The 22,935-nt window shown below is 40.3% G+C and overlaps 4 protein-coding genes and 1 non-coding gene across 5 annotated transcripts; 4 read left to right on the top strand and 1 right to left on the bottom strand.

Moving 5' to 3' along the window:
* The first annotated feature begins 16,127 nt into the window (after window positions 1-16,127).
* LOC9309934 (F-box protein At5g18160) lies at window positions 16,128-17,453 on the top strand. Its single transcript, XM_002873821.2, has one exon. The coding sequence runs from the start codon at window positions 16,221-16,223 to the stop codon at window positions 17,400-17,402; it is 1,182 nt and encodes a 393-aa protein (XP_002873867.1). The 5' UTR covers window positions 16,128-16,220; the 3' UTR covers window positions 17,403-17,453.
* A 984-nt stretch (window positions 17,454-18,437) lies between these two features.
* LOC9307864 (putative F-box protein At1g50870) lies at window positions 18,438-19,740 on the top strand. Its single transcript, XM_021022132.1, has 2 exons — window positions 18,438-19,419; window positions 19,538-19,740. The coding sequence occupies exons 1-2, from the start codon at window positions 18,486-18,488 to the stop codon at window positions 19,591-19,593; spliced, it is 990 nt and encodes a 329-aa protein (XP_020877791.1). The 5' UTR covers window positions 18,438-18,485; the 3' UTR covers window positions 19,594-19,740.
* A 489-nt stretch (window positions 19,741-20,229) lies between these two features.
* Window positions 20,230-20,898, bottom strand: LOC110227575 (auxin-responsive protein SAUR24-like). Its single transcript, XM_021022149.1, has one exon. The coding sequence runs from the start codon at window positions 20,738-20,740 to the stop codon at window positions 20,450-20,452; it is 291 nt and encodes a 96-aa protein (XP_020877808.1). The 5' UTR covers window positions 20,741-20,898; the 3' UTR covers window positions 20,230-20,449.
* A 612-nt stretch (window positions 20,899-21,510) lies between these two features.
* LOC110227574 (auxin-responsive protein SAUR21-like) lies at window positions 21,511-22,119 on the top strand. The gene has a single exon (XM_021022148.1). The coding sequence runs from the start codon at window positions 21,621-21,623 to the stop codon at window positions 21,912-21,914; it is 294 nt and encodes a 97-aa protein (XP_020877807.1). The 5' UTR covers window positions 21,511-21,620; the 3' UTR covers window positions 21,915-22,119.
* Window positions 22,120-22,182: 63 nt separating this feature from the next.
* Window positions 22,183-22,254, top strand: TRNAW-CCA. Its single transcript has one exon. It is a non-coding gene; the product is annotated as a tRNA-Trp (tRNA).
* The last annotated feature ends 681 nt before the right edge of the window (window positions 22,255-22,935 follow it).

The following is a 22,935-nucleotide window of genomic DNA, read 5'->3' as shown; positions in this document are numbered from 1 at the left end:
TGGACTACATCTTTTAGCATACGAACCTTTGGAGGGTAAACACAATTAAAGTATTGTGTATATCCTTCCATTATCCCCAACACCCTTTGGTTCTCACGATAGGAGCTACTCGGGAATCATGGAGAAATACCGAAGATTGCCCTAAGCATTATCCTACATTTTCTACAAAATGCATTAATGGGATTTTGTATTATAAAGCTTTTTTCGGTGTTGCACATGAAAAAGCAGAGATAGATAAGGCACACGAGAATTAACGAGGTTCGGCAACGTGCCTACGTCTTCAAAACAATAACTAGATTCACTTAGACAATCTTTACAACAAGACCTTGCCTAACTGGAATTACACGACACTAAGAACCTCTTAGTTCGACACCAAACAATATCTAGTTACATCCAGTATTAGAACAACTAAACCCGTGTTCCAGCAAGCAGCTCGACTTGCCTACAAAAGCACCGAAACAGAGCAATTCATTTTTCTCTCTCTCTTTTCGGCTAGCCCTAGCAACACACATCTCCCTAGTATATATACCCATATACCTATGAGATATGTCACCCTAGATTTTATCCCGATACAAAAGGAAAATATCCTCTTCTAAATAAAAGAAACAAATCTTCAATAATATTCTTCTCCAAGAATATCTTCAATTGCACGTTTCTTCTGATTTGATCTCTCTAAATATCTTTCTGATATTTATCTTCAACTCCACGAGCCACGTCAGCACCAACCAAGCAATCCCAAACTTGTTCCAACAGACCGTTTCTTGTTCCAGCAAGATCTGCACTTTCATTCTCCCCCTTTTTAACTGAGTTTTACAACTCAAGCTCACCATAATTATCACGCATCCCCAGCAAGACATCATTGTGGATGTCGGATTCACACACTCAAGTATTTTGTTAAGTGGGAAAGATTATTCTTGAGGGACAAAAATGAATATGTAAAAACTTTTAAATTGATATGAAAATTGCTATAGTATTTCTCTCTTGAGAGGAAGATCCCCTTTACATGGCCATTGGCCTCTATATTTATACATAGATGAGCGACATTAAAATGAGTAATTAAGTACAATTATTTCTTCTTAAATGTGTCCGTTTTGATTCTTCGGCTTTAATGCTCAACGTTTGAATTTGAGTTGACTCTGATCTTCGTGGGCCTCGCCTCTTTTGGCCCAAGTGTCCTTGAACCGACTTACCCGTGTCTTCTACACCGAACTCGTGTCTCAGTGCAATCACTTCGAATTCTCGAGATGGTGACAACCACTTCGACCGTCCCTTCGGCCCACGGGTTCAATGGGCTTTATCCTTTATGGGCCATTATCTTGATTACGTGGCAATCTTTGGTTGGTCTCGTACTTCTGGTGCGGGATCCGACACCAACAATTAGCCCCCCAAGTTCTTCGAAGTGCTATTCCAATTCGGAGGACTTTAAATGCTCAAGTGGCCAAAGATTGCGCTCGAGAATCTTTCTGATTTCCCGCCGAAAATCTCATCACTCCTTTAATTTCGGCACTATCCATTTTTAACCGAGTGACATCTGTCATCATTATGACCGTATATTGATTAATTACTATTAAAACGGGAAAAACCTTCCCACTTCCCACACAACTTCCGAGGCGGTTTCATCATTAGCTTGAGGTAACTTCTTTTCACCATTACTCTCTTCTTTTACTTTTGTACTTTAATCAAAAACTCTCTCTTTTCTTCTTCACGAAAAAACCTCTCTCCGCCGGATCTTGAATTTTTCATTTTTATTCGATGACTTCTGATTCTGAAAGACCCGAATCTCCGTCTTACGATGAGAAGCGTTCTAGTAATGACGAATGCACTCGTCCTAACGACATCGCCGGTCCTCATTACAAATCCACCTGTACTCTTCAATCCCTTGAGCGATTGAAGGGGCTTTGTCAAATTCCTCCTGGAATTATAGCGGAGGCGCAGATAGCCGACCCTACGGAATCTCCTGAGAACCACCGTGCCGGCTACTTTTGTGTTTACGAAATTTACTTCAAGAGCTGCGGATTGACCTTCCCCCTTCCCGAAGCCCTAATTCGATTCTTGGCGGCTCTCGAGGTCGCTTTACCTCAATTAACCCCCAATCTCCTCCGAACCATCCTCGGGATTATAACCGTTGCGGCGGAGGCCGGCTACGTCATTGGAGTCCCCGAGTTGAATGAACTCCTAAGCGTAAGGAGTTCATCAAAGAAAACTGGGTACTTCTCAGCGTATCCAAATGCCAATAGAAACGTCATCTCACACCTCCCGAACAAGGATGAGAACTGGCACCATCCTTGGTTTCTGATTAAGAAAACTCCCGCTTCGATTGGGAATCTTTCCGATGTACTCCCATCGAAGTGGTCTGCGAAACCTGGTAGAGACTAGGTCGTATATTCCTTTTTTTGTTTATTATTATTTTTTTACCGACCGAATTCGTTGTTTCATTTCGCAGCTTTCATCGCTTCAACTCTCCCGACCGAAGAATTTGTCAAGTTCTTCAAAACAATCCTTGAAGGGGAAACCCTTTGGAATTCTTTCACCCTCGACCGGTTTGTCGAGGCCAACCGGAAACTCAGGATGAGTCCTCCCAATCTACTTCATCGTCTTCCGCCTCCTCCCTCAACTCAGGGAATGTCAGCTCGGGCCCTCGCTGCCCAGCGTAAGAAGCTCTCCAAGCCGATAGCAGAGGCTTGTGATGAAAACAAGGCGTTCCTTGCGACCGTCATTGACAAAAAAGATTACAGCAGGACCCTGCTGGTCGATGACAACAGCTCCGAGGGAGCCAGATCCGTTGCTGCTTATAGGTTAACACCTCGCCGCGAGCGCCGCGACGAGCGTTCTCCTCGGAGAGAGCGGTCTCCTCGTCGTGATTCTCCTCGTCCTCCCCGAGACGATTTTAGCAACGAACCACTTAAGAATTTGGTTCGTAAGAAGAGGGACAAGTCGTCCCATGATGACTTGTCTCCGCGAAGGGAGAAATCAAGGGCCCGGACTGACCGTTCACCTCGATCCTCCCCTCCTACTGAACCAATGGGTCCTCCCCGTCCTGTTGACATGTCTTCTTCTTCCCAGCCCGTCAGCGAAAAGACTGCTCGGAGTGCATCCCCTAAAAGTGGAGATTCTGAATCTCGAGATGCTTCCTCGAGGCTGAAGCCTGCTCTTGTCCCTCAAGTCAAATCGCTTTCAGGTTTGGTGATTTACACATGCTTAAACTTTTTGTCTTTATTAAAATTCCAATTTTTACAATTCTTCCTTCTTCGCAGCTATGGAGACAGAAGGCAGCGTCTTCCGATGCTTCAAGACCCGTTCGGGTTCGATCTTGCCAGATTTCAACAAATGGCGCCCTGCAATTCGTGAACGCTATTTGCTTCACGCTTATCATTCATCTCGGGTTAGTTCCGTTTTCTTCCCCCCTTTTTTTTGTTTATTGTATTGCCATTCTGCGAACTGACTCGCCACCCCGGGTTCATGTATGATGCCATGCTCATAGCGAACTTAACGACATGATCGAACATTACGAAGGGTTGGTCATTGGACGGGAGAAGGAGATTGATATGTGGAAGAAGAAATTCTCAGCTCTTGAGACTGAACTCAATTCTTCTGCTGGCTCCAAGCATGATCTGGAGGATAAGGTCGACAGGTTAACATCCGAGCTGGCGCAAGTAAAGGGGGAGCTGCAAGACTACTACGACCGGAATTACAAGCTCCAGGACGAACTTTCTGGTGTTCAGGGTAGACTTCATGAATCCGAATCAACCGCCGACACCCTGAACAACCAACTTATCGAGCTTGACGCGAAATACAAGGCGCTAGCCAAGTTGCGTGATTCTGAGTTGGCAAGGTCGGTATCGAAGGCTAGAAAGGAGGTTAAGGGACGCGGGATGGAGTTGATCCAAGGGGCCATTCGCTTCATGCAAACCGAGAAGGCTAGGTCGGACTTAGAGTCAGACATCAAAGAGCATGAAAGCAACCTGATTCTGCTGGATCAAATCCATGAAGCAGATTTCTCTAAGGAGCAGGAGAGGACTGAGCTGTCAACTAATCTTTCTGAAAAACGGAGTCGCTTGGCAGCTCTTCCCACTTCGACCTTCAACCCGCTTGACTTCGAGGAATTCTTTACTGAATCACCTCCTATAAGTGAATCGGGTTTAGACTGGGCAGGTAACGCTTGGCTCCCGAGGCTTACCTTTTCTTACCTTGTACCTTTGATTGACTGGAATTATTATTTCCAGGTTCAAGCGAGACGGAAGGCATTGTCCCGCCCGTAGCTCCTGTGGTACCGGAGGTCACTCCGAAGGTTGGTTGTACCGCGGAGGGTGGTCAGGGAGCTTCATCTGATCAAGCACCAGCCAAGGAGGTGAATGAAACTTTGATTGCTGAGCCGGAGTCCGAGGTGGAGACCACTCCGTAGTGGCTGTGTCCACTTTAAATTGGGGATTGTCCCTTTAATTTTAAGACTTGATTTCGAACTTATTTTTGGCCTAAGGAGGCTTTATTGTTTCTTTTAAACAAGATATTTGCCTGAGGAGGCTTTTAAACCTTTCTAGGTTATGACCCAAGGGGGTTTGGTTAAAATTATATGCGGGTTTGCAAAGTCCGCTTTTAACCTTTTGTGGCCTTGTGGTTATGCTTTTGAGATTTTTAGGCTGATCAGACCTTTCTCTGTAGAATGCGAGAACTGAGCTCGGCTTAAAGCGAGTTCCCCACTTCGGGTTTAGTCAACTCGGTAAACTTGTTGGGCTTGGGCCTTAGAAATTTTTGTAGTTAATGCGACGTTTGCGCTTTCCCTTCTTATAAGTAAGGAAAACGGCTCGTCTTTAATGCAAAAAGTACTTTTTCTCGATTTCCAAAAATGGTTTAAACCACTCGGACACACTACCATTATTGGGTTTATGGTTCCAAGACAAACCCTAAATCATTATAAATAAAGGCTTACCTACTTCTAAGCTTTATTTAAACATGACTTTAGAATCTTACTTGAGAAATATTTTGAGAATGGAAAACGAAACAGTAGCCCCCGTTGATCCCGGCAGCCCACTCTTTTTGTCCGGCGACGGCTTTGAACCGGCCGGCGTTCTCTTCCCTCACGCCGTCTTTCACTTTCCTCCGAAGGAGAAAAAAGAGGCTTGCGATTTTATTGACAAGGTAAATATTAAAGTTTTTGATTTAAAACTTCTTGTTTCGTCTTATTCACTCATTTTTATGTTAAGTTGCCGACAAGCACCGTCGCTTGTGTGAAGAGAGGCAGCGGCTGGGACTCAAAAGGCAGACGCTCGAGGCTCGCATCGCTCGGGTGGAAAGGAAGATACGGGCCTTGGAGAGTGATCCCTTTCAATGGGAGTGGCGGAACTTCGACTCCGTTGCTGAGATCCCGAAGATGCTTCGGATGTATCTCCGCGCTAGAGGAGTCCCGGGTCCCGTGAACGCTCCTGTCTCTGCCGTTCCATCCGACAGTGAAGGGGAAGAGGACTTGGAGGAGGAGGCCAACAACTGCCGGAAACGCGTTCGGGATCGTTCCGAAGTGGATGCCAAGAGTTGAAGTGTTCTGCTCGTCAACAAGGTTTTCATAGTTCGAAGTGTACGATGTGGGACACTTTGTTTTTTTTTTTTTTGAATAAACGCTTTGTTTCCAATCTCTTGTATGTTCTCATAGCCGAACCTTCTTCCTTTAATAAAGAAATAAAACAAACATTTTATTAATAGCTGAACTCGTTTTCGAGCTGCCTACGTACCCATTTCGGGATCAAGCCGAATCGTAGTTCATGTACATAAACAATGCATGTAGCTTTTAAACATAAAACTTCTTTAGGTTGATCACATTCCAAGGTCGCTTGACCGGATTGCCTTCTAAGTCTTTCAACCTATAAACACCGTTCCGAACCACTGCGGTAATAATGTAAGGTCCTTCCCAATTAATACCGAGTTTACCGGCATCTTCTTCTTTTCTGTTGTCAAAGACGCGCCCTAATACATAATCTCCCACGAAGAAAGGCCTACTTTTAACCTTAGAATTGTAGTACCGGGCTGCTGCCTGTTGGTAATTCTGGATCCGAATTAGAGCTTGATCACGCCTTTCATTTATGGTATCCAGTGAATCATTAAGCATTGCTGAATTTTCTTCTTCATTTAACGGTGCTTCTGTTCGACGAAGTCCGGGCACATTGAGTTCAGCTGGTACTACCGCCTCCATACCATAAACCAAAGAGAATGGAGTTTCTCCTGTAGGTCGCCTAGGGGTTGTACGATAGGCCCACAGGACGGGTTGGAGTTCTTCATACCATCCTCCCTTTAGATGATTTAGGCGCTTCTTGAGGTTGCTTAATATTGTCTTGTTCGCGGCTTTAGCTTGACCGTTTCCTTGCGGATATCGTGGAGTAGAATAACTAACTTTAATTCCCCAGTCCGCACAAAAGGCATCAAACTCGTGTGAAATGAATTGCGGTCCATTATCAGTGACTATTTCGTACGGAACTCCATGTCGACATATAATGTTTTTCCAAATAAAGGTCTTCACCGCCGAATCCTTGATACCAACATATGCCTCAGCTTCAATCCATTTCGAAAAGTAGTCCATAAGGACTAAAAGGTACTGTACACCTCGAGTTGATTTGTGCAATGGTCCAATGATGTCCATTGACCACCTCATAAACGGGTATGGGGCGGAAATGGAGGAGAATAACTCCGACGGTTGATGGATTAATGACGCATGGAGTTGGCAGCGTTTGCATCTTTGGGCAAACTTAACACAATCTGTGATCATAGTGGGCCAAAAGTACCCCATTCTTTTAACTTTAAAAGCCATAGCTCTTCCTGATGAATGACTTCCACATAATCCTTCATGCACTTCGCTCATGACGATTTCGACTTCGGGCCCAAAAATGCATAATAGGTAAGGGTCACTAACACCTCGTCTATATAACGCATTTTTTGATAGACAAAATTTCGCGCTGACGACTTTCATTTTCCTGGCCTGCCATTTATTCTTTGGGAGCTCGCCTGTCGTGATGTAGTGCTTTAATGGCTCCCTCCAGTCAGCCCCCCAGTCTTTAGCCGAAATTTGGTCAAATTTGTGAAATATCCGTGGCTCTGGTTCGGGATGTTCGTTTGGTTCAAGAATATTCTCCTCGAGTAATGGCTCGGTTTCTAACATCATTTCTGGAATCATTTCTTCAGCTAAGACAACGGGTTCCTTGTTAGATGTATTTGATCCCTTTGACTTTCTTCGTTTGTTGGGTGGCGGTTCGATCTCTGGTTCGCCACGGTCGCGTGCCGCTGCTCGAGACCTTGTAACGACGAGGGTTTCCTTGCTGTCTTGAATGCTTCGCTCCAAGATGCATTCTACTGGAATAACTCTCTTTAACTCAGGATCTGATGTTGACGCCAATGCGGCAAGTGCATCTGCAGTTGTATTCTCTCCCCGAGGTATACGGATTAATTCAAATTTCGAGAAATTTTTAGATAGATCCTTCACCACTTCGAGGTATGCTTCCATTCTTGAATCTTTGGCCTCATAGTCTCCATTAAATTGGTTAACTACTAATTGCGAATCGCAATAAGACAATATTTCCTTAGCTCCAACTCCTTGTGCTAGTCGAAGTCCGGCAATAAGGGCTTCGTATTCTGCCTCGTTGTTGGAGGCATTGAATAACAATCGGAATGATTGTTCTAGAATTTCTGATGTTGGAGATTCCAACTTGACTCCTACTCTGGATCCTTGTTTTGTTGAAGACCCGTCTACGTGTAATTTCCAAGTTTGGTTCTCCGGTTGCTCTATCGTTCCAGGTATTGGTAGTTCGGTCAGGAAGTCTGCTAAGACCTGAGCCTTCATACTGATCCGGCTTTTGAACTCTATGTCGTACTCGCTTAATTCCACCGCCCATTTCGCCAAACGTCCGGACTGACTTGGACTATGAAGTATTGTTCGGAGTGGTTGGTTAGTTAATACTTCAACCGGATGGGACTGAAAATATGGACGCAGCTTCCGAGCCGAAGTTACCACCGCGAGTGCAAGTTTTTCCATCATTGTGTATCTGGTTTCCGGATCCGTCATTGACTTGCTCACGTAGTAAATTGGTTTCTGCTCCCCACGGTCTTCCCGAACCAAGACTCAACTAACCGCGTGGTTTGAAACTGAAACGTACAAGTAGAGTTTTTCATCCACTTCCGGTTTGGACAGTATAGGTGGAGTGGTTAAGTATGCCTTAAGCTGCCCAAAAGCTTCTTCACACTTCTCATCCCAAAGAAATCCTTTGTTCCCTTTTAGAATTTGGTAGAAAGGCAACGACTTATCTGTTGATCTCGAGATAAAACGATTCAAGGCCGCAATCCGCCCAGTCAACCGTTGTACTTCTTTGAAGTTTCTCGGAGATGGCATGTTTAGAAAGGCGTTAATTTGATTTGGATTGGCTTCAATCCCTCTTTCTGTCACGATATAACCAAGGAATTCTCCGGATGGGACTCCAAATGTGCACTTCGCCGGGTTCAGCTTCATTTGATATTTATTGAGAATATCAAAACATTCTTCCAAATGTTTAACATGATCTTCTTTCTTCAACGATTTAACCAACATATCATCTATGTAGACTTCCATAGTCTTCCCGAGGTGATTGTGAAACATTTTGTTCACCATCCGTTGGTAAGTCGCTCCTGCATTTTTCAAACCAAAAGGCATTACCTTGTAACAGTAGATACCTCTATCTGTGATAAATGACGTCTTTTCTTGATCGTCGGGGTTCATCATTATCTGATTATAACCCGAGAAGGCGTCCATGAACGTTAACAGCTCATTTCCAGCGGTGGACTCTACAAGTCGATCTATATGCGGGAGCGGGAAACTATCTTTGGGACATGCTTTATTTAGGTCTGTAAAGTCGATGCAAACCCTATCTTTCCCATTCTTTTTCTTGACAACGACAGTGTTTGCTACCCACTCCGGATATTGCACTTCTCTTATGGACCCTATCTTCAAAAGTTTATCCACTTCGTCGTTTACTATTTTTGCCCGCTCCACTCCAAGCTTTCTTTTTTTTTTGTTTCACCGGTTTGAAGCTTGGATCTACGTTTAGTTCATAACAAATTATACTCGGATTTATGCCCGGCATGTCCGCTGCTGACCATGCAAATGATGCTTTGTTTTTCCTTAAGAGTTCGATCAAAGCTTCTTTTATTTGGCCAGTCAAAGTTGCTCCAATTCTAATTTTCCGGTCCGGCTTGTCTTCTTCCAGTACCACTTCGACTACTACATCCTCTTTCTTCTGCCCACTAGGAAATTTTGTTTTTAGTCCTTCTTTTGCGGGCTTTGTTAATTGCTATTGAATCTTCATACGGTGGCTAGCTAAGTAACAAGTCCGCGAAGCTTCTTGATCTCCCCGAATCGTTTCCACCCCATTTGATGTTGGAAATTTGATACATTGATGGTATGTAGAGGGGACTGCTTTCATTCGATAAATCCAGGGAGTCCCGAGGATGATGTTGTAAGCTGCGGGCTTATCGAAAACAACGAAGTCCACGATCTTCGATACCTTCTTGGCAAGGACCGGAAGCTTGATTGTTCCGAGAGACATGGCTGACTCGCTTGTGAATGCAATTAACGGAGATGGGGGTCCTACTATGTCTCCTCGGCTGATTCCCATTTTTTCTAGAGTACTTAAAAAGATTAAGTCGACCGAACTGCCAGTATCTATAAGGATCCTCGATACTTCGAAGTTGGCGACATCAAGGGTAATGACTAGAGCATCATCATGAGGCCTTTCGAGGTACCGCGTTTCTTCTTCATCGAATGATATTGATGCACCTTGAAAATCGACTTCTTCGCTTAAGCTTGCTTTGAGTAAGACATTTCGTCTATGCTTTTTGATTGAACTTATTGAATCTCCGCAAAATCTGGATCCTCCTAGAATCACATTGATCTTACCCTTCGAACTCCTTGGTTCTTCCTCGTTGGATAACCTTGGTCTTTTGGAATCTTGATCTTTGGAGTTTTCTTTTGCTTCGTGGTATTCCTTCACAAAATCTTTTATATCGAATTTAGAAAGATCGCAACTAGCCCAAAGCTCTGCGAGGTGCTTTTTAAGAACGCTGCAATCCTTGGTTAAATGTCCGGTTACTTTATGAATGTCGCAATATAGACTTTCATCACGGACCCAAGTGTTTGATCTCCCTTTCCCTTGGAATTGTTTTCCAACGGTACTGTTGAAGGGTTGCGACCCAAATTTCCTTGGTCCTTTGCTTTCCCTAGGTTCGAACTTCTTGGCAGGGACGGTGATTGCTGGCTTTTCTTGCTTACTTCTTTTGGCGAAACTTTCTTTTTTGTCCTCTACCTCCATCCAATTGTTCGCGCGAAAGAGTGCATCCTGAATGGTGTCCGGTTTATGAAGTATTAAGTCTTCTTTAAACCTTGAATCATGTCGCAATCCATTTCGTAGGGCAGATAAAGCTGATTGCTGTGAGATTCTTGGGAGTTTTGACAGCACTCCTTTGAATTTGGTGATGAAAACTCGAAGTGACTCACTAGATCCTTGCGATAAGTTCCAAAGATCAGCATCCGAAACACTTTTATCCATAAGAATGGAGTATTGCTTTAAGAATACGGCTGATAGTTCGTCGAAATTGCTGATCGAACCTGGCTCTAATTGGGTGAACCACATTAGAGCTTGGCCACACAGATTCTCCGAAAAAAGCTTGCAGTAACCTGCATCCTCATCAGCTTCATCCAATTCGACTCTTCTAGCAGCAACCAGAAAAGCTGCGAGATAGCTTTTTGGATCCTCCAATCCGCTGTAAGGGTCCAACTTGAGCTTCCGGGAATCTTTGATCCTCAAACTTGCAATTCGCGGGATAAAAGGGGTTCGCCTAGCTTCTTCAATGACTCGATTGATGTCTGGCTCCGAACTTGTAGCCTGATGAAATTTTGATTTCATTTCTTTTAATTCCTGGCTAACCTTCCTCATGGTCTCGAACTGGTCGAGGTTCTCCTGCTCGTACTGAGCTGCAAGTTGTTCTTCATCCCCGAGCTGCGTCTCTTCTTCCGACGTCTGAGCTACACTATTAGTAGCACCGGGAGTTGTTTGTCCGCTGGTTTCATTTCGTGCAGCGGAACTTGGCGAGTTGAATATCCCTCTTCGGGTTCCCACCGGGTTTCCTGCACTTAAAGAGCGAACACGAGTTTGTATATTATTGACGTTTTGACTAAGAGATACCTGGGATGTTTGCAACGTATCGACGGCCTTCTCCACATCCGAGAACTTTTGTGATATGTCCGACATGATTTGCTGCATAGCTTTGAGGGTTTCGGCCAATGATGTCTCAACGGCGTCTCCTCCGGACATTGTCGCTTATCTCGGAAATGTAGAAAAGAAGAAATCTGACAACTCAAGAATCCTGATTTCCCCACAGACGGCGCCAAAATATGGATGTCGGATTCACACACTCAAGTATTTTGTTAAGTGGGAAAGATTATTCTTGAGGGACAAAAATGAATATGTAAAAACTTTTAAATTGATATGAAAATTGCTATAGTATTTCTCTCTTGAGAGGAAGATCCCCTTTACATGGCCATTGGCCTCTATATTTATACATAGATGAGCGACATTAAAATGAGTAATTAAGTACAATTATTTCTTCTTAAATGTGTCCGTTTTGATTCTTCGGCTTTAATGCTCAACGTTTGAATTTGAGTTGACTCTGATCTTCGTGGGCCTCGCCTCTTTTGGCCCAAGTGTCCTTGAACCGACTTACCCGTGTCTTCTACACCGAACTCGTGTCTCAGTGCAATCACTTCGAATTCTCGAGATGGTGACAACCACTTCGACCGTCCCTTCGGCCCACGGGTTCAATGGGCTTCATCCTTTATGGGCCATTATCTTGATTACGTGGCAATCTTTGGTTGGTCTCGTACTTCTGGTGCGGGATCCGACACCAACAATCATGATATACAAACTCCCCCTTAATCATATATCACTGTGATAATTAACTCTCCATGGATCTTCTACTCTCCATGGATCTTCTACATTCTCCCCCTGCTTGAGTGATAAAACTTTGTTAAAAAAATACTTGCTGGAATATTCTCCTCGATCAGAATCGTCTTCCACTTGGATCTCTCCAATAACTCTCATTTCTAAATCTGAACTTTTTCTTCGCAAACTTTGCTTGATCATTTGACATGTGCTTCAAACACCTACATGTGCAGTACATCATCTTCCTTGGAGTATTGGTTGATGACTTATGAGACACATCACCATACAAATCCATCTTCTTAATCCAAACCTTTTGAAATCTCCTTGAATCTTGAACAAACTTCTTTTGCTTTAATGTACATCTAATCTTGTCAAGGAACTTATAGCAGTAGGCCTTGATATGCCCTTTCTTTCCACAATAAAAGCATCTTGAAGTACAAAACACTTTTTGGTGACTCTTCTGGGTTTCAGTTCCAACAGAATTCAGCTTGTTCCAGCTAACAACACATATTCTTAAATTTGATGAACTTTTGTTGCATCCACGAACATAACTCATCTTCTTCTCATCAGAAATACATGGACTGGTACTTTTGACTTGTACATTATGCTCATCCATCGGAGTTATGATGAGACTTTTTGCGGTCGTCTCCAACAGGTTTTCCCTTGTTCCAGCAGATTTCGACAGATTCTCTTGAACAAAAATAGTCTTTGAATCAGATGTACCTCCTTGATAACCAAGACCAAATCTTGTTTTCTCTGTTCTTCCCATGCTTAGTATTTGATCTAGGTTCTTTGTTCCATTATTCAACATCCTCAAGTACTTTTCATTCTGCATGAGTTCATCCTCCAACCGTTTGGATTTTTCTTTTTCTGCTGCAAGTTCCTCCTTCACGTTTAGCATATGAACAACTTCATGATCTTCATTCTTCAAAGCACAAGAACACTTTTGATTTTCAGCAAGCTTGATTTTCAATTTCTCTGATTCTTCTTTCTCAAGAGTTAGCTCTTTCTCGATATTCTTCATCTTACTTTCCATCAACATCTTCTCATCGATTAGTACCATGTAGTCTTTACTTTTCTTAACCCAACTCTCATAAAGACTTTTGAATTCAGCTTGAAGATCCACCTCTTGATCGCTTTCTAAATCGCTGCTTGTGTTGGAGTATTCGCTACTTGTTTCAGTAGTTGATATAGAATCAAATATTTCGCTTCCTTCTTTGTGCTCCACGAATGAAGGTAATGCCACGAAGTTGGCTAACTCCTCTTCATCATCTGTTTCACTCTCACTAGAGTCTTCATAGATATTTCTTTTTATCTTCACACCGTCGACACACTCAGATTTTGTATGTCCATAACCGTTACATCCTAAGCAACGAACCTTTTTCTTCTTCTTGATACTCGGACATGCAGACTTGATGTGTCCAAATCCTCTACATTCATGGCACTGTATACCACGTCTTCCTTCTCCCACATTTTTGTATGTGCCATGATCATTTTCCAAAGAGTTCTTACCCCTTTTTCTAACGTCTTTAAGAAGTTTCCCAAACATCTTCACAAGTGAGCTCATAGATTCTTCTAAATTTTGTATTCTCAACTTGTCATCATTCTCATATAGAGTTGGTCTATTGACACTATTTGAAATGACATCCTGTTGGTCCATCTCATACGCTTGTAGTCTCCCAACTATTTCATCAAATGGGGTCTCATCCGTGTTAAAAGCAGTTTCCATAGCCGCCTTTTGTGCCTCGAATCTCTTAGGCAAACATCGCAGCAACTTCTTGACAAGCTTCTTGTCTTTGTACGTCTTCCCAATCACATGTGCTTCATTAGCAATCGCACACAGCTTAGCACTAAAATCTGTAACATTTTCGTGCTCATCCATTCGTAGATTCTCAAATTGAGAAGCTAGCCTGTCAATTCTTGATATCTTCACACTTTTTGTTCCTTCAAAAACTTTTTCTAGCTTATCCCACGCTTCTTTGGCTGATTCACACCCTTGAATCAACTTGAATTGATTCTTGTTAACCGAGGTAAAAATAGTAGATAAAGCTTTTGCATTATACCTTGACATAGTCTTCTCATTCTTTGTCCATTTAGCCTTTGGTTTAGTGACAATAGAACCGTCTCTTTCTTCAATTTTTGGGACTTCATAGCCATCTTCCACAGCCGTCCAAGCATCCTCATCAATACCTTGTATGATTGCCTTCATATTCAGCTTCCAATATCCATAGTTTTCAGCATCTAACGCAAGACTTTTAACTGCCAACCATTCTCGAAATATATCATCCATCTCTTTCCTCAGGATCCTCACCCGTTTATGGAGTCAGACTCTTTACAGATGCCCGCTCTGATACTAATTGAAAAAGCAGAGATAGATAAGGCACACGAGAATTAACGAGGTTCGGCAACGTGCCTACGTCCTCAAAACAATAACTAGATTCACTTAGACAATCTTTACAACAAGACCTTGCCTAACTGGAATTACACGACACTAAGAACCTCTTAGTTCGACACCAAACAATATCTAGTTACACCCAGTATTAGAACAACTAAACCTGTGTTCCAGCAAGCAGCTCGACTTGCCTACAAAAGCACCGAAACAGAGCAATTCATTTTTCTCTCTCTCTTTTCGGCTAGAGCTAGCAACACACATCTCCCTAGTATATATACCCATACTGTTAAATTTGGGCTAATTATGGGCTTCCAACTAAAAACCAATTGACAATTAGTGGATTGGCCCTAACCCTTTATATATTATTAATTGTCCCATCAAACTTCCGATGTAGGACTTAGATTGTATCTCCAACAACGAATGGATGCATAAACACTTTGTTTTACCTCTTTCTGAGATAAACCCAAGACGAAGGAAACATCTACGTTTCAAGGGTGTTAGTGATGCTGGTGTGCTTATTTTTGCTCCACCGAGTTTGTCTGAATCGTTTTATATTCTACATTTTGATCCGAGGAGAAACAGTATTAGAGAAACTTTTTTTGAAGGAATTATTGGCGATGAATTTAGGTGCCGTTATGGACTTGGTAAAGACGCTTTATTCAACATGTATGTTTATCCAAACCACATCGAGACTCTTGTGTCTTTCTAAAGCAGCGCCTTCATCGCTCAATGATCCGTGAAATTTACTTTTGATTACAATTCTTTTTATATCTTTGATTTTTCTTGTCATCTTTATTTGATCATTCTTTTACAATTGATTTGCCTTTGGTGTTTGTGATCTTTATTTGACTATTCCTTGATTTTGTGTGCCTTTTTATATTTTATATATATATATATAGACGCTAGCTAGCGAATAAATCTCTTAGAAACAATGGCATGAAATGATGAAAGCGAATAAATTTCTTAGAAACAATGGCATGAATTGTGATATGGAGGAAGATAATATAAACATGCATGCTAAATAAGTTTATACCTTAACCAAGAAAGAAAGAAAGTACAAGCATGTAAAGAAAGAGACTTAACTATTTTGCTGCATAACGACAGAGACTTCTTGTTCTAACGTTGAATAACTTCAAGTCCCAACTTAAGAGTTATGTAGAAAAGTTTGGTAAATCATAAACAGAACTTCTTCTTTTAGTTTTGAGAGTAGGACAACGAAAATAATTACAAAACATGAAGAAGAGAACCATGTTAATTGCTCCACAGTCCATCAAGATTAACTAACATCTATAAGAACCATATGAAATTCTGTTCTTGAAGATCACAAGTTGACTCTAAAGCATGCCATATGTAATGACTAATGAGCTTTGATCTCTGATCTAAATTAAAAGTTCAATTTTATTAAATAGCCGATGGATTATGGCAATCGCAGTTTTTTTTTTTTTGTATTTTATGAGGGAAGAATAGCTTTGTTAAGTTCCATTGGCTCTGATGCTGAATTATGAACTTTGGAGGATGCAGAAAACCACAAAACGGCCATATAAACACTTTTGTTAAGTTCCTTACAAAAAATGGAAGTTGAAGGGTGTTAATTACCTCATCATCCTTACCTCAAACACCAAAGAGTTTTAAGTTTACTAAAATAGAAATCATGAAATATTAATTTGTATCATTACCATTTACTAAATTTCCGTTTGCCATTTTTTTCTTTTCAAGTTTACCTGACTTATTTCTAATTCATCTAGCGGACTATATATATATATATATATACATAGAAAACGCATGATAGTAGCAGACGAAAGAACAAATAAGCGTTAATATAAAGAAAACGAAAGAACTAATTAGGTGAATTTAAAGAAAGCAAGATTGTGGAACGATCGGCCATGGACGAACAAGAAGAGAAAAAGCAGAGAACAAGACAATCTTCATCTACATTGAGGACAAGACAATCTTCATCTACATTGAAAACAAGACAATCCTCACATGGTAATCACAAATCTCAGTCAAACTCGATTCCTTTCGACATAACCTTTGAGATACTCTCAAGACTTCCTGCCAAATCAATCGTGAGATATCGCTCCGTCTCTAAGCTCTGGTCGTTCATTACCACCACACCAGAGTTCATCAAGACTCGGTCCAAGAAGACATCACCACCGTGTGTTCTACTAATCTTCCGAAAACACGACAAGCTGATTGTGTTCTCGTCCCCGCAACACAAGAATACTTATTCTTATGTGGAAGATTATCACATCGAAATCCCCAAGAATGGTTTCATCCGTCGTCTTGATTCCGTTCACGGGTTGATTTGCTTTGAAGGTTCTAAACAGCTCGTGATTTGGAACCCTACCATGAAACGATTCTTTACTTTACCTGAGCCTCAAGGCAACGGAGACGAATACTACGTAGGAGGGTTTTTGGGATATGAACCGGTTGAGGGTAAATACAAAGCATTGTGCATTGTCAGAGGATGGAACACTCAAGTTCTTACATTGGGAGTTCAAGAATCATGGAGAGTAGTAACCAAAGGTGGCTTTTTCCATTGGCCTACTAAAGACACTGGACGATGCATTAATGGAGTAATCTACTATAAAGCGTTTGATATGGCTCCAAGGCATGCTATAATTAGCTTTGATCTCAGATATGAAGAGTTTAAACTGATTGATTTTCCGATGCGTGATTATGACCGCTTTCTTATGGTCTCTTATGAGGGAAGGTTGGCTTTGATAAGTGACACTAGCTCTGTTGTTGAAATATGGAGTTTGGAGGATGCAGGGAATAAAAAGTGGTCGTATGGACAGTTTCATTTAAGTCTTCCTCCTAACAAATATCTGAAGTGGTTGGATCTTAGGGGTGTTACTGATGGTGGTGAGCTTATTTATACAGGAGTGAGTTTGAATGGATCGTTCTGTGTTGTGTATTTTGACCCGAAGAAAAGCAGTATAAGAGAGACTAAGTTTCGAGGAATTACGGGTAACGAGATTTGGCAACCTGATAGACTTGGATTTGATCTTGTGAATGACTTTTATGTTTTACCAAATCACATTGAGAGTTTCATTTCATTTTAAGAGCTTTCATGAGTGTTCTTTAAATCCTTTTTGTAACCACTGATTGATTGATCCCATTGGAGATCCCAATATGTTTTAATCTGGATACTTTATAAACAAGCTATAGTTGGTATGTAATAGAAGAAAACTACACATAGAGAGACTGTAATATGTGTTTAAGATTGAACCTAAGATTCTTCTGTTCTATGTCTAGCAATTTTCATGTGATCCTTTTCTCAAAAATAGAAAAGAGACTTCTTGTCCTAAAGTTAAACAAGTACATACGAAATACTTGAAATCTTCATAAGAAGATTACAGCTTAGAGAATACGAAGATTAGCCTTATGGATCTCTGTGAAAGACCAAGAGAGTGGTTTTATTATGGTACCTTATGAGAAAAAATTTTGGGACTATTAGTCTATTACTAATGCTAGTGAATTTATTTTGTGCCATGAACTTTGATACCATGAGCAGTTTTAAGAGCCTTCAGTTCAATAACATTTGGTAATGAATGTAATAACATATGTGACATGTCCCTTATACACAGTGTTATAACACTATATAGTTTACTCTCAATTTGGATGTGAGAGACCAATAATCATAACAACTGATTTTGAGAAGGGCTTTGTTTTGTTTTCCATAGAAAGAACCATAGCTACTTATATGCAAGTTTATGATTCTCTGATAGATTCTTCTTGTAATCCTTATCCGTTTCCATTGTAGGGCTTTGGCATAATTTGATCATTCTTTAGTTTGAATATATCTCAATTCCTAACATGCATGTCTTATAAACAATGTGGGCTCTGCTCTGAAGACTATTACCTACATTTATGCTAGCTATCAATCTCTATTATGGTAATTTCATATATATAATAGTATAAAAATGATAAATTTTACAGGCAAATTAATAATATATTTTTGGTTATATAAAAAATAGCAGGTTTTAACATTACCAAAAAAAAAAAATAGCAGGTTTTAATAAAATATTAGTTTTACATTTTTTGTGAAGGATTTAATTATGAAAAAAAAAACACGAAGGGGAATATAAAAAGAAGAAGGAAGTAGGGTTTTAATCCAACAAGGTATTATTGTTGAGCAAGCTGCCATGGACGAACAAGAGAAGAACAAGGAAGAAATCGAGAGAACAACAAGTAATGATCAACAAGACCCGATTCCGGTCGATCTAATCTTGGTGATACTCTCAAGACTTCCTGTAAAATCAATTGTGAGGTTTCTGTGTGTGTCGAAAATCTGGTCTTCCATCACTACACAGTCTACACTTCCAAGTTTTATCAACTCATTCTCGAGTCGGCCACGGCGCCTTCTCCTAACCTTCTTAAAAAAGAAAAAGCGATTCGTTTTCTCCTTTCCTCAAAACCAGAATCATGACCGGTCTTATTATCCGGTGTACAGTTATCAGGTGACAAACACAAACTACTCTTGGAGCTGTAATACTTCATCTGAATCCGTCCAGGGCTTGATTGTATTAAAAGGATCCATAGTTTGGAACCCAACTATAAACAAGTTTTTACCCTTGCCAAAGCCCAATAGAAAACTCCGGGGAAACGGATGGTCCTTTTTAGGATACGATCCATTGGAAGGTAAACACAAAGTTCTGCGCTTATATTCAAAACAGCATGGGGTTCTTACATTAGGTGCTCAAGAATCATGGAGAATATTTTCCCAAGATCTCCCTTCTCATTTTTGTGCGGGATATTTTGGTTGCGTTAATGGAATTCTCTATTATAAAGCTTTTTTTGGTGTTGGTGGTGAATGTTGTCTAATGAGCTTTGACGTAAGATCTGAAAAGTTCAATCCTATAAACTTTCCCGAGGGCTCTTCACATTTTTATATGATAGTACCTTATGAGGGAAGGTTGGCCTTAGTTTATACTACATATCTCCCTAATATATATGTGGGGCTATGGATTTTGGAAGATGCAGATGGACACGAATGGACGTATAAAAGCTTTAGTGTACCTCCTTCTACGAGAGGATGGAACAATTCTAACCTAGAGTTAAAGGGTGTTACTGATGCTGGTGAGTTTATTTTTACACCAAGGGCTTTGACTAACTCGTTTTATGTTCTATATTTCGATCCAAGGAGTAATAGTATTAGAGAAGACTTATTTGAAGGAATTTTTGGTGATGAATTTAGATGCCGTTATGGAATTGGTAACTACGACAGTTTACACAGCCAAACATTCAACATAGATGTTTTCCCAAATCACATTGAGACTTTCGTGTCTTTGAAAAGTTAGCGGCTTCATCGCTCAAATTCTCTTCGTCAATGCTTTTTTTTTCTTTCTTTGTTTTCCCGTTCAAGTGACACTTCAAATTTATGAAACTTGTCTTTATGTCTTTGATTTTTCTTGTGAACTTTATTTGATCATTTCTTGATTTTATAATGTGCATATGCATGCTATTGCATATAGAATAGATTCTAATGACCAAATTTCTTAGAAAGAATGGCATGAATTGTGATAATATGGAGAAGATAATACAAACAATCTAACTAAGGATTGTAAGTACGTAAGAGAACGAAAAAGAAATTTTGATTTTGTTCTTGTTGTGGCAAAGACTTTTTCTCCTAAACTTGAAGAATTCTACACCATCGATTACATTTACATGTTATCTGCATTCTGCAGACACCATATTCTTCGGCCACAGAGAGCCACTTCACATTCAAGACCAGAACAAAAGATAGCAGATAATCACAAGAACAGAATTTGTCAGCCATTGTTAACCACGTTCAAATATATATAACGAACACAGAGGAAAAATTGATGGCTCCTTTTAGCTTTCCTTGTTTGTTAGTTTTGTTTTAACATTCATTTTATTAGCATATGGAAGACAAAACCTTGTGAATCTCTGTTTTCTCAAATGATCCACATTTATTTCAAAATATTTTAGATCATTCACTGATCTATCTAGTTTGTGTCTACCAGAAACACAAACATGTATACGTCTCACAACTTTCTCACAAAGAAAGAGGGAAAAATCTAACCTATTTACAATGAATAGTTTTATCTCTAACTAATGTTAGTTTCTTCTTCTTTTGAGTACATCATCATTGAAGCCGGGAGGTCACATTGATGAAGGTATCTTCAGGACAAGGGATCGTTAAGCCACCCATTGGATGATCGAATCCAAACTCTTCCTCAGATTTACTGAGAAGAGCTTGAAATGAAGACTGGTTTAAATATGAGATTGGCACCAAATATCTCTTCTTCTGGACCAGGTTTTCGCCGACGTACACCGCAAGAAACCCCTTTGGTGCTGAAATTGTCCTTTTGCTTGTAGTCTCTACAGAAAAGCCGATAAGCTTCTTTGCACCCAAGATACCTCTGAAGAAAGTCATTTCTTGTTTCTGGAAAATCTAAATTTGAAGCTTCTTAATAAAGGTTAAGAGCAGATTCAAGGTTCAAATTGCTTTACTACTTGGTATTTTGATTTGGCTCTGTCTCTGGATGTATAAATAATAAATAGATCAACGAAGGACTCAAAACCACCCTGGAAACCATTGAATGTATGGGACATACATAAAGAGATTCTCACATGGTTCTGTCTTCTAGGTATGATAGATGACAAATCGACAATCAATGAAAGCTGAGAAGTATTATCTGCACTTTGTTTTCTCCATGTCTGTATAATAAATAAATGAAGAGAAGAAGTGAGATATTAAGTCTCTTATATTTGTCATATGTGGATATGAACAAAGAACAACTTAGTGACATGGACTTGTTATTCTGTTGTTGAATAACATTCAGATCCCCACTTCAAATTCTTATTAAATCCATTTCGACCGCAGAGATTAGAGTACACTATAGGACAAAAAACTAACCACCTAATCATCACAGAATTAGCTGTCTTTGTTTTTGAAAATATAGGGCATACGTCTTATCTCAGAAACATTGAGAAAACAAGGCCTTGTGAATTGCATATGGAGATGATCCAAGTAGACAAATTTCATTAATGCATCTTTTCCAGATGGTTAAGACAGAACCATGTGATAATCTGTTCTAGTCTGTCCCACACTTGTACACCACAAGTTTCAATGATTTTTCAGAGAGGTTTTTCAACTCATTCATTGATCTTTCTATATATACACCCATAACCCCATTGCTTGCTTCTATCATCAACCAACAACAAGCAATCCAATTACTTGAATCTTTTCATACATCTTCAGAAGCTTCAAAAGAATTCAAACTTTTTTATTCAAAAGCAAAAAAAAAATAGAAATGGCTTTGGTGAGAAGTCTATTGGGTGCAAAGAAGATTATAAGCCGCTCCACTGCAGCAGCTTCTATGAGCAAAACAACAGCCTCAGCAGCGCCAAAGGGGTTTCTTGCGGTGTACGTAGGAGAGAGCCAGAAGAAGAGATACTTGGTCCCAGTCTCATACTTGAACCAACCTTCATTTCAAGCTCTTCTCAGTAAATCCGAGGAAGAGTTTGGATTCGATCATCCAATGGGTGGCTTAACGATCCCTTGTCCTGAAGATACCTTCATCACTGTGACTTCTCGGCTCCAATGATGATTGATCCAACATTTTTTTCTTCATACTTAGAAATAAACTTAGTCATTGCAAATAGATGAGCTTTTTTTTCTCTTTCTTCATGGAAGAGTTGTTCTAAAAGTTTAGAGAGTAAATGCCATTTTTATGTAACAGAAACGATTCATGTCAATACACTTTTGGATCGATCATTGAAAAGAAAGACAACACCAAATTCACCATTTGAAGAACTACTCTAATTATAATTCTAACTTTGATTAAATAGAATTAAGTGGAGAATCTAACATCCGGATCCGTGGCGCAATGGTAGCGCGTCTGACTCCAGATCAGAAGGTTGCGTGTTCGATTCACGTCGGGTTCAATCCCCCGAACTTACTTCCGGAAATCTTTTTTTTTGTTTTAACTGCTTATTTCCATTTTTGCCTTTTGCTGAATTTCCCCCGGTTCGGGATTTTTATTACTCTTAACCGAGAATGTCAGATTCGGTTCTCTTTTAGTTTTTTAGGAAGAATGTTAGATCCGGTTTGATCCTGATTTTAGTGTATGTTAGCTCCTGAGTATATGACCACTTTTAACTTACAAAACTAGGGGAGGTCCCCGCGCCCAGCGCGGGGTTGTATGTTGATTAAGACCAGAATTAATAATCAATATTTAGGGTTATCAAGTTAGGGATATTTATTGATTTAATTTTGTCAAGAGTCTAATTTTTATAACGACATTAATATAGAATTATGGTAAAACCCTATAACTTTTGATATATATTATTAGTAATCAACAATTAATAGTGTTTTTGAATCACAAACAATTATTAGTGTTTATATCTTGATATATATAATAAAATTAAATATAAAAAATCTATATATTTAAACCAACAATATATTAGCAACGCCCCGACGGCCGCCACTGTCCATGGGTTCCCACGTCCAGTCTCGGTCTTTAGGCCCATCTTCTTTGTTTTGTCGTACTCTTGATTTTATGACATATTCATGCTTACTCGTTTCTTTCATATTAGCAACGCCCCGACCGCCACTGTCCGTGGGCT

The sequence above is a fragment of the Arabidopsis lyrata genome (assembly GCF_000004255.2).
Source record: "Arabidopsis lyrata subsp. lyrata unplaced genomic scaffold ARALYscaffold_6, whole genome shotgun sequence".
Taxonomy (NCBI): Eukaryota; Viridiplantae; Streptophyta; class Magnoliopsida; order Brassicales; family Brassicaceae; genus Arabidopsis; species Arabidopsis lyrata.
Note: the sequence above shows the minus strand (reverse complement) of the source record. Positions and strands in the feature narration are given on the sequence as shown.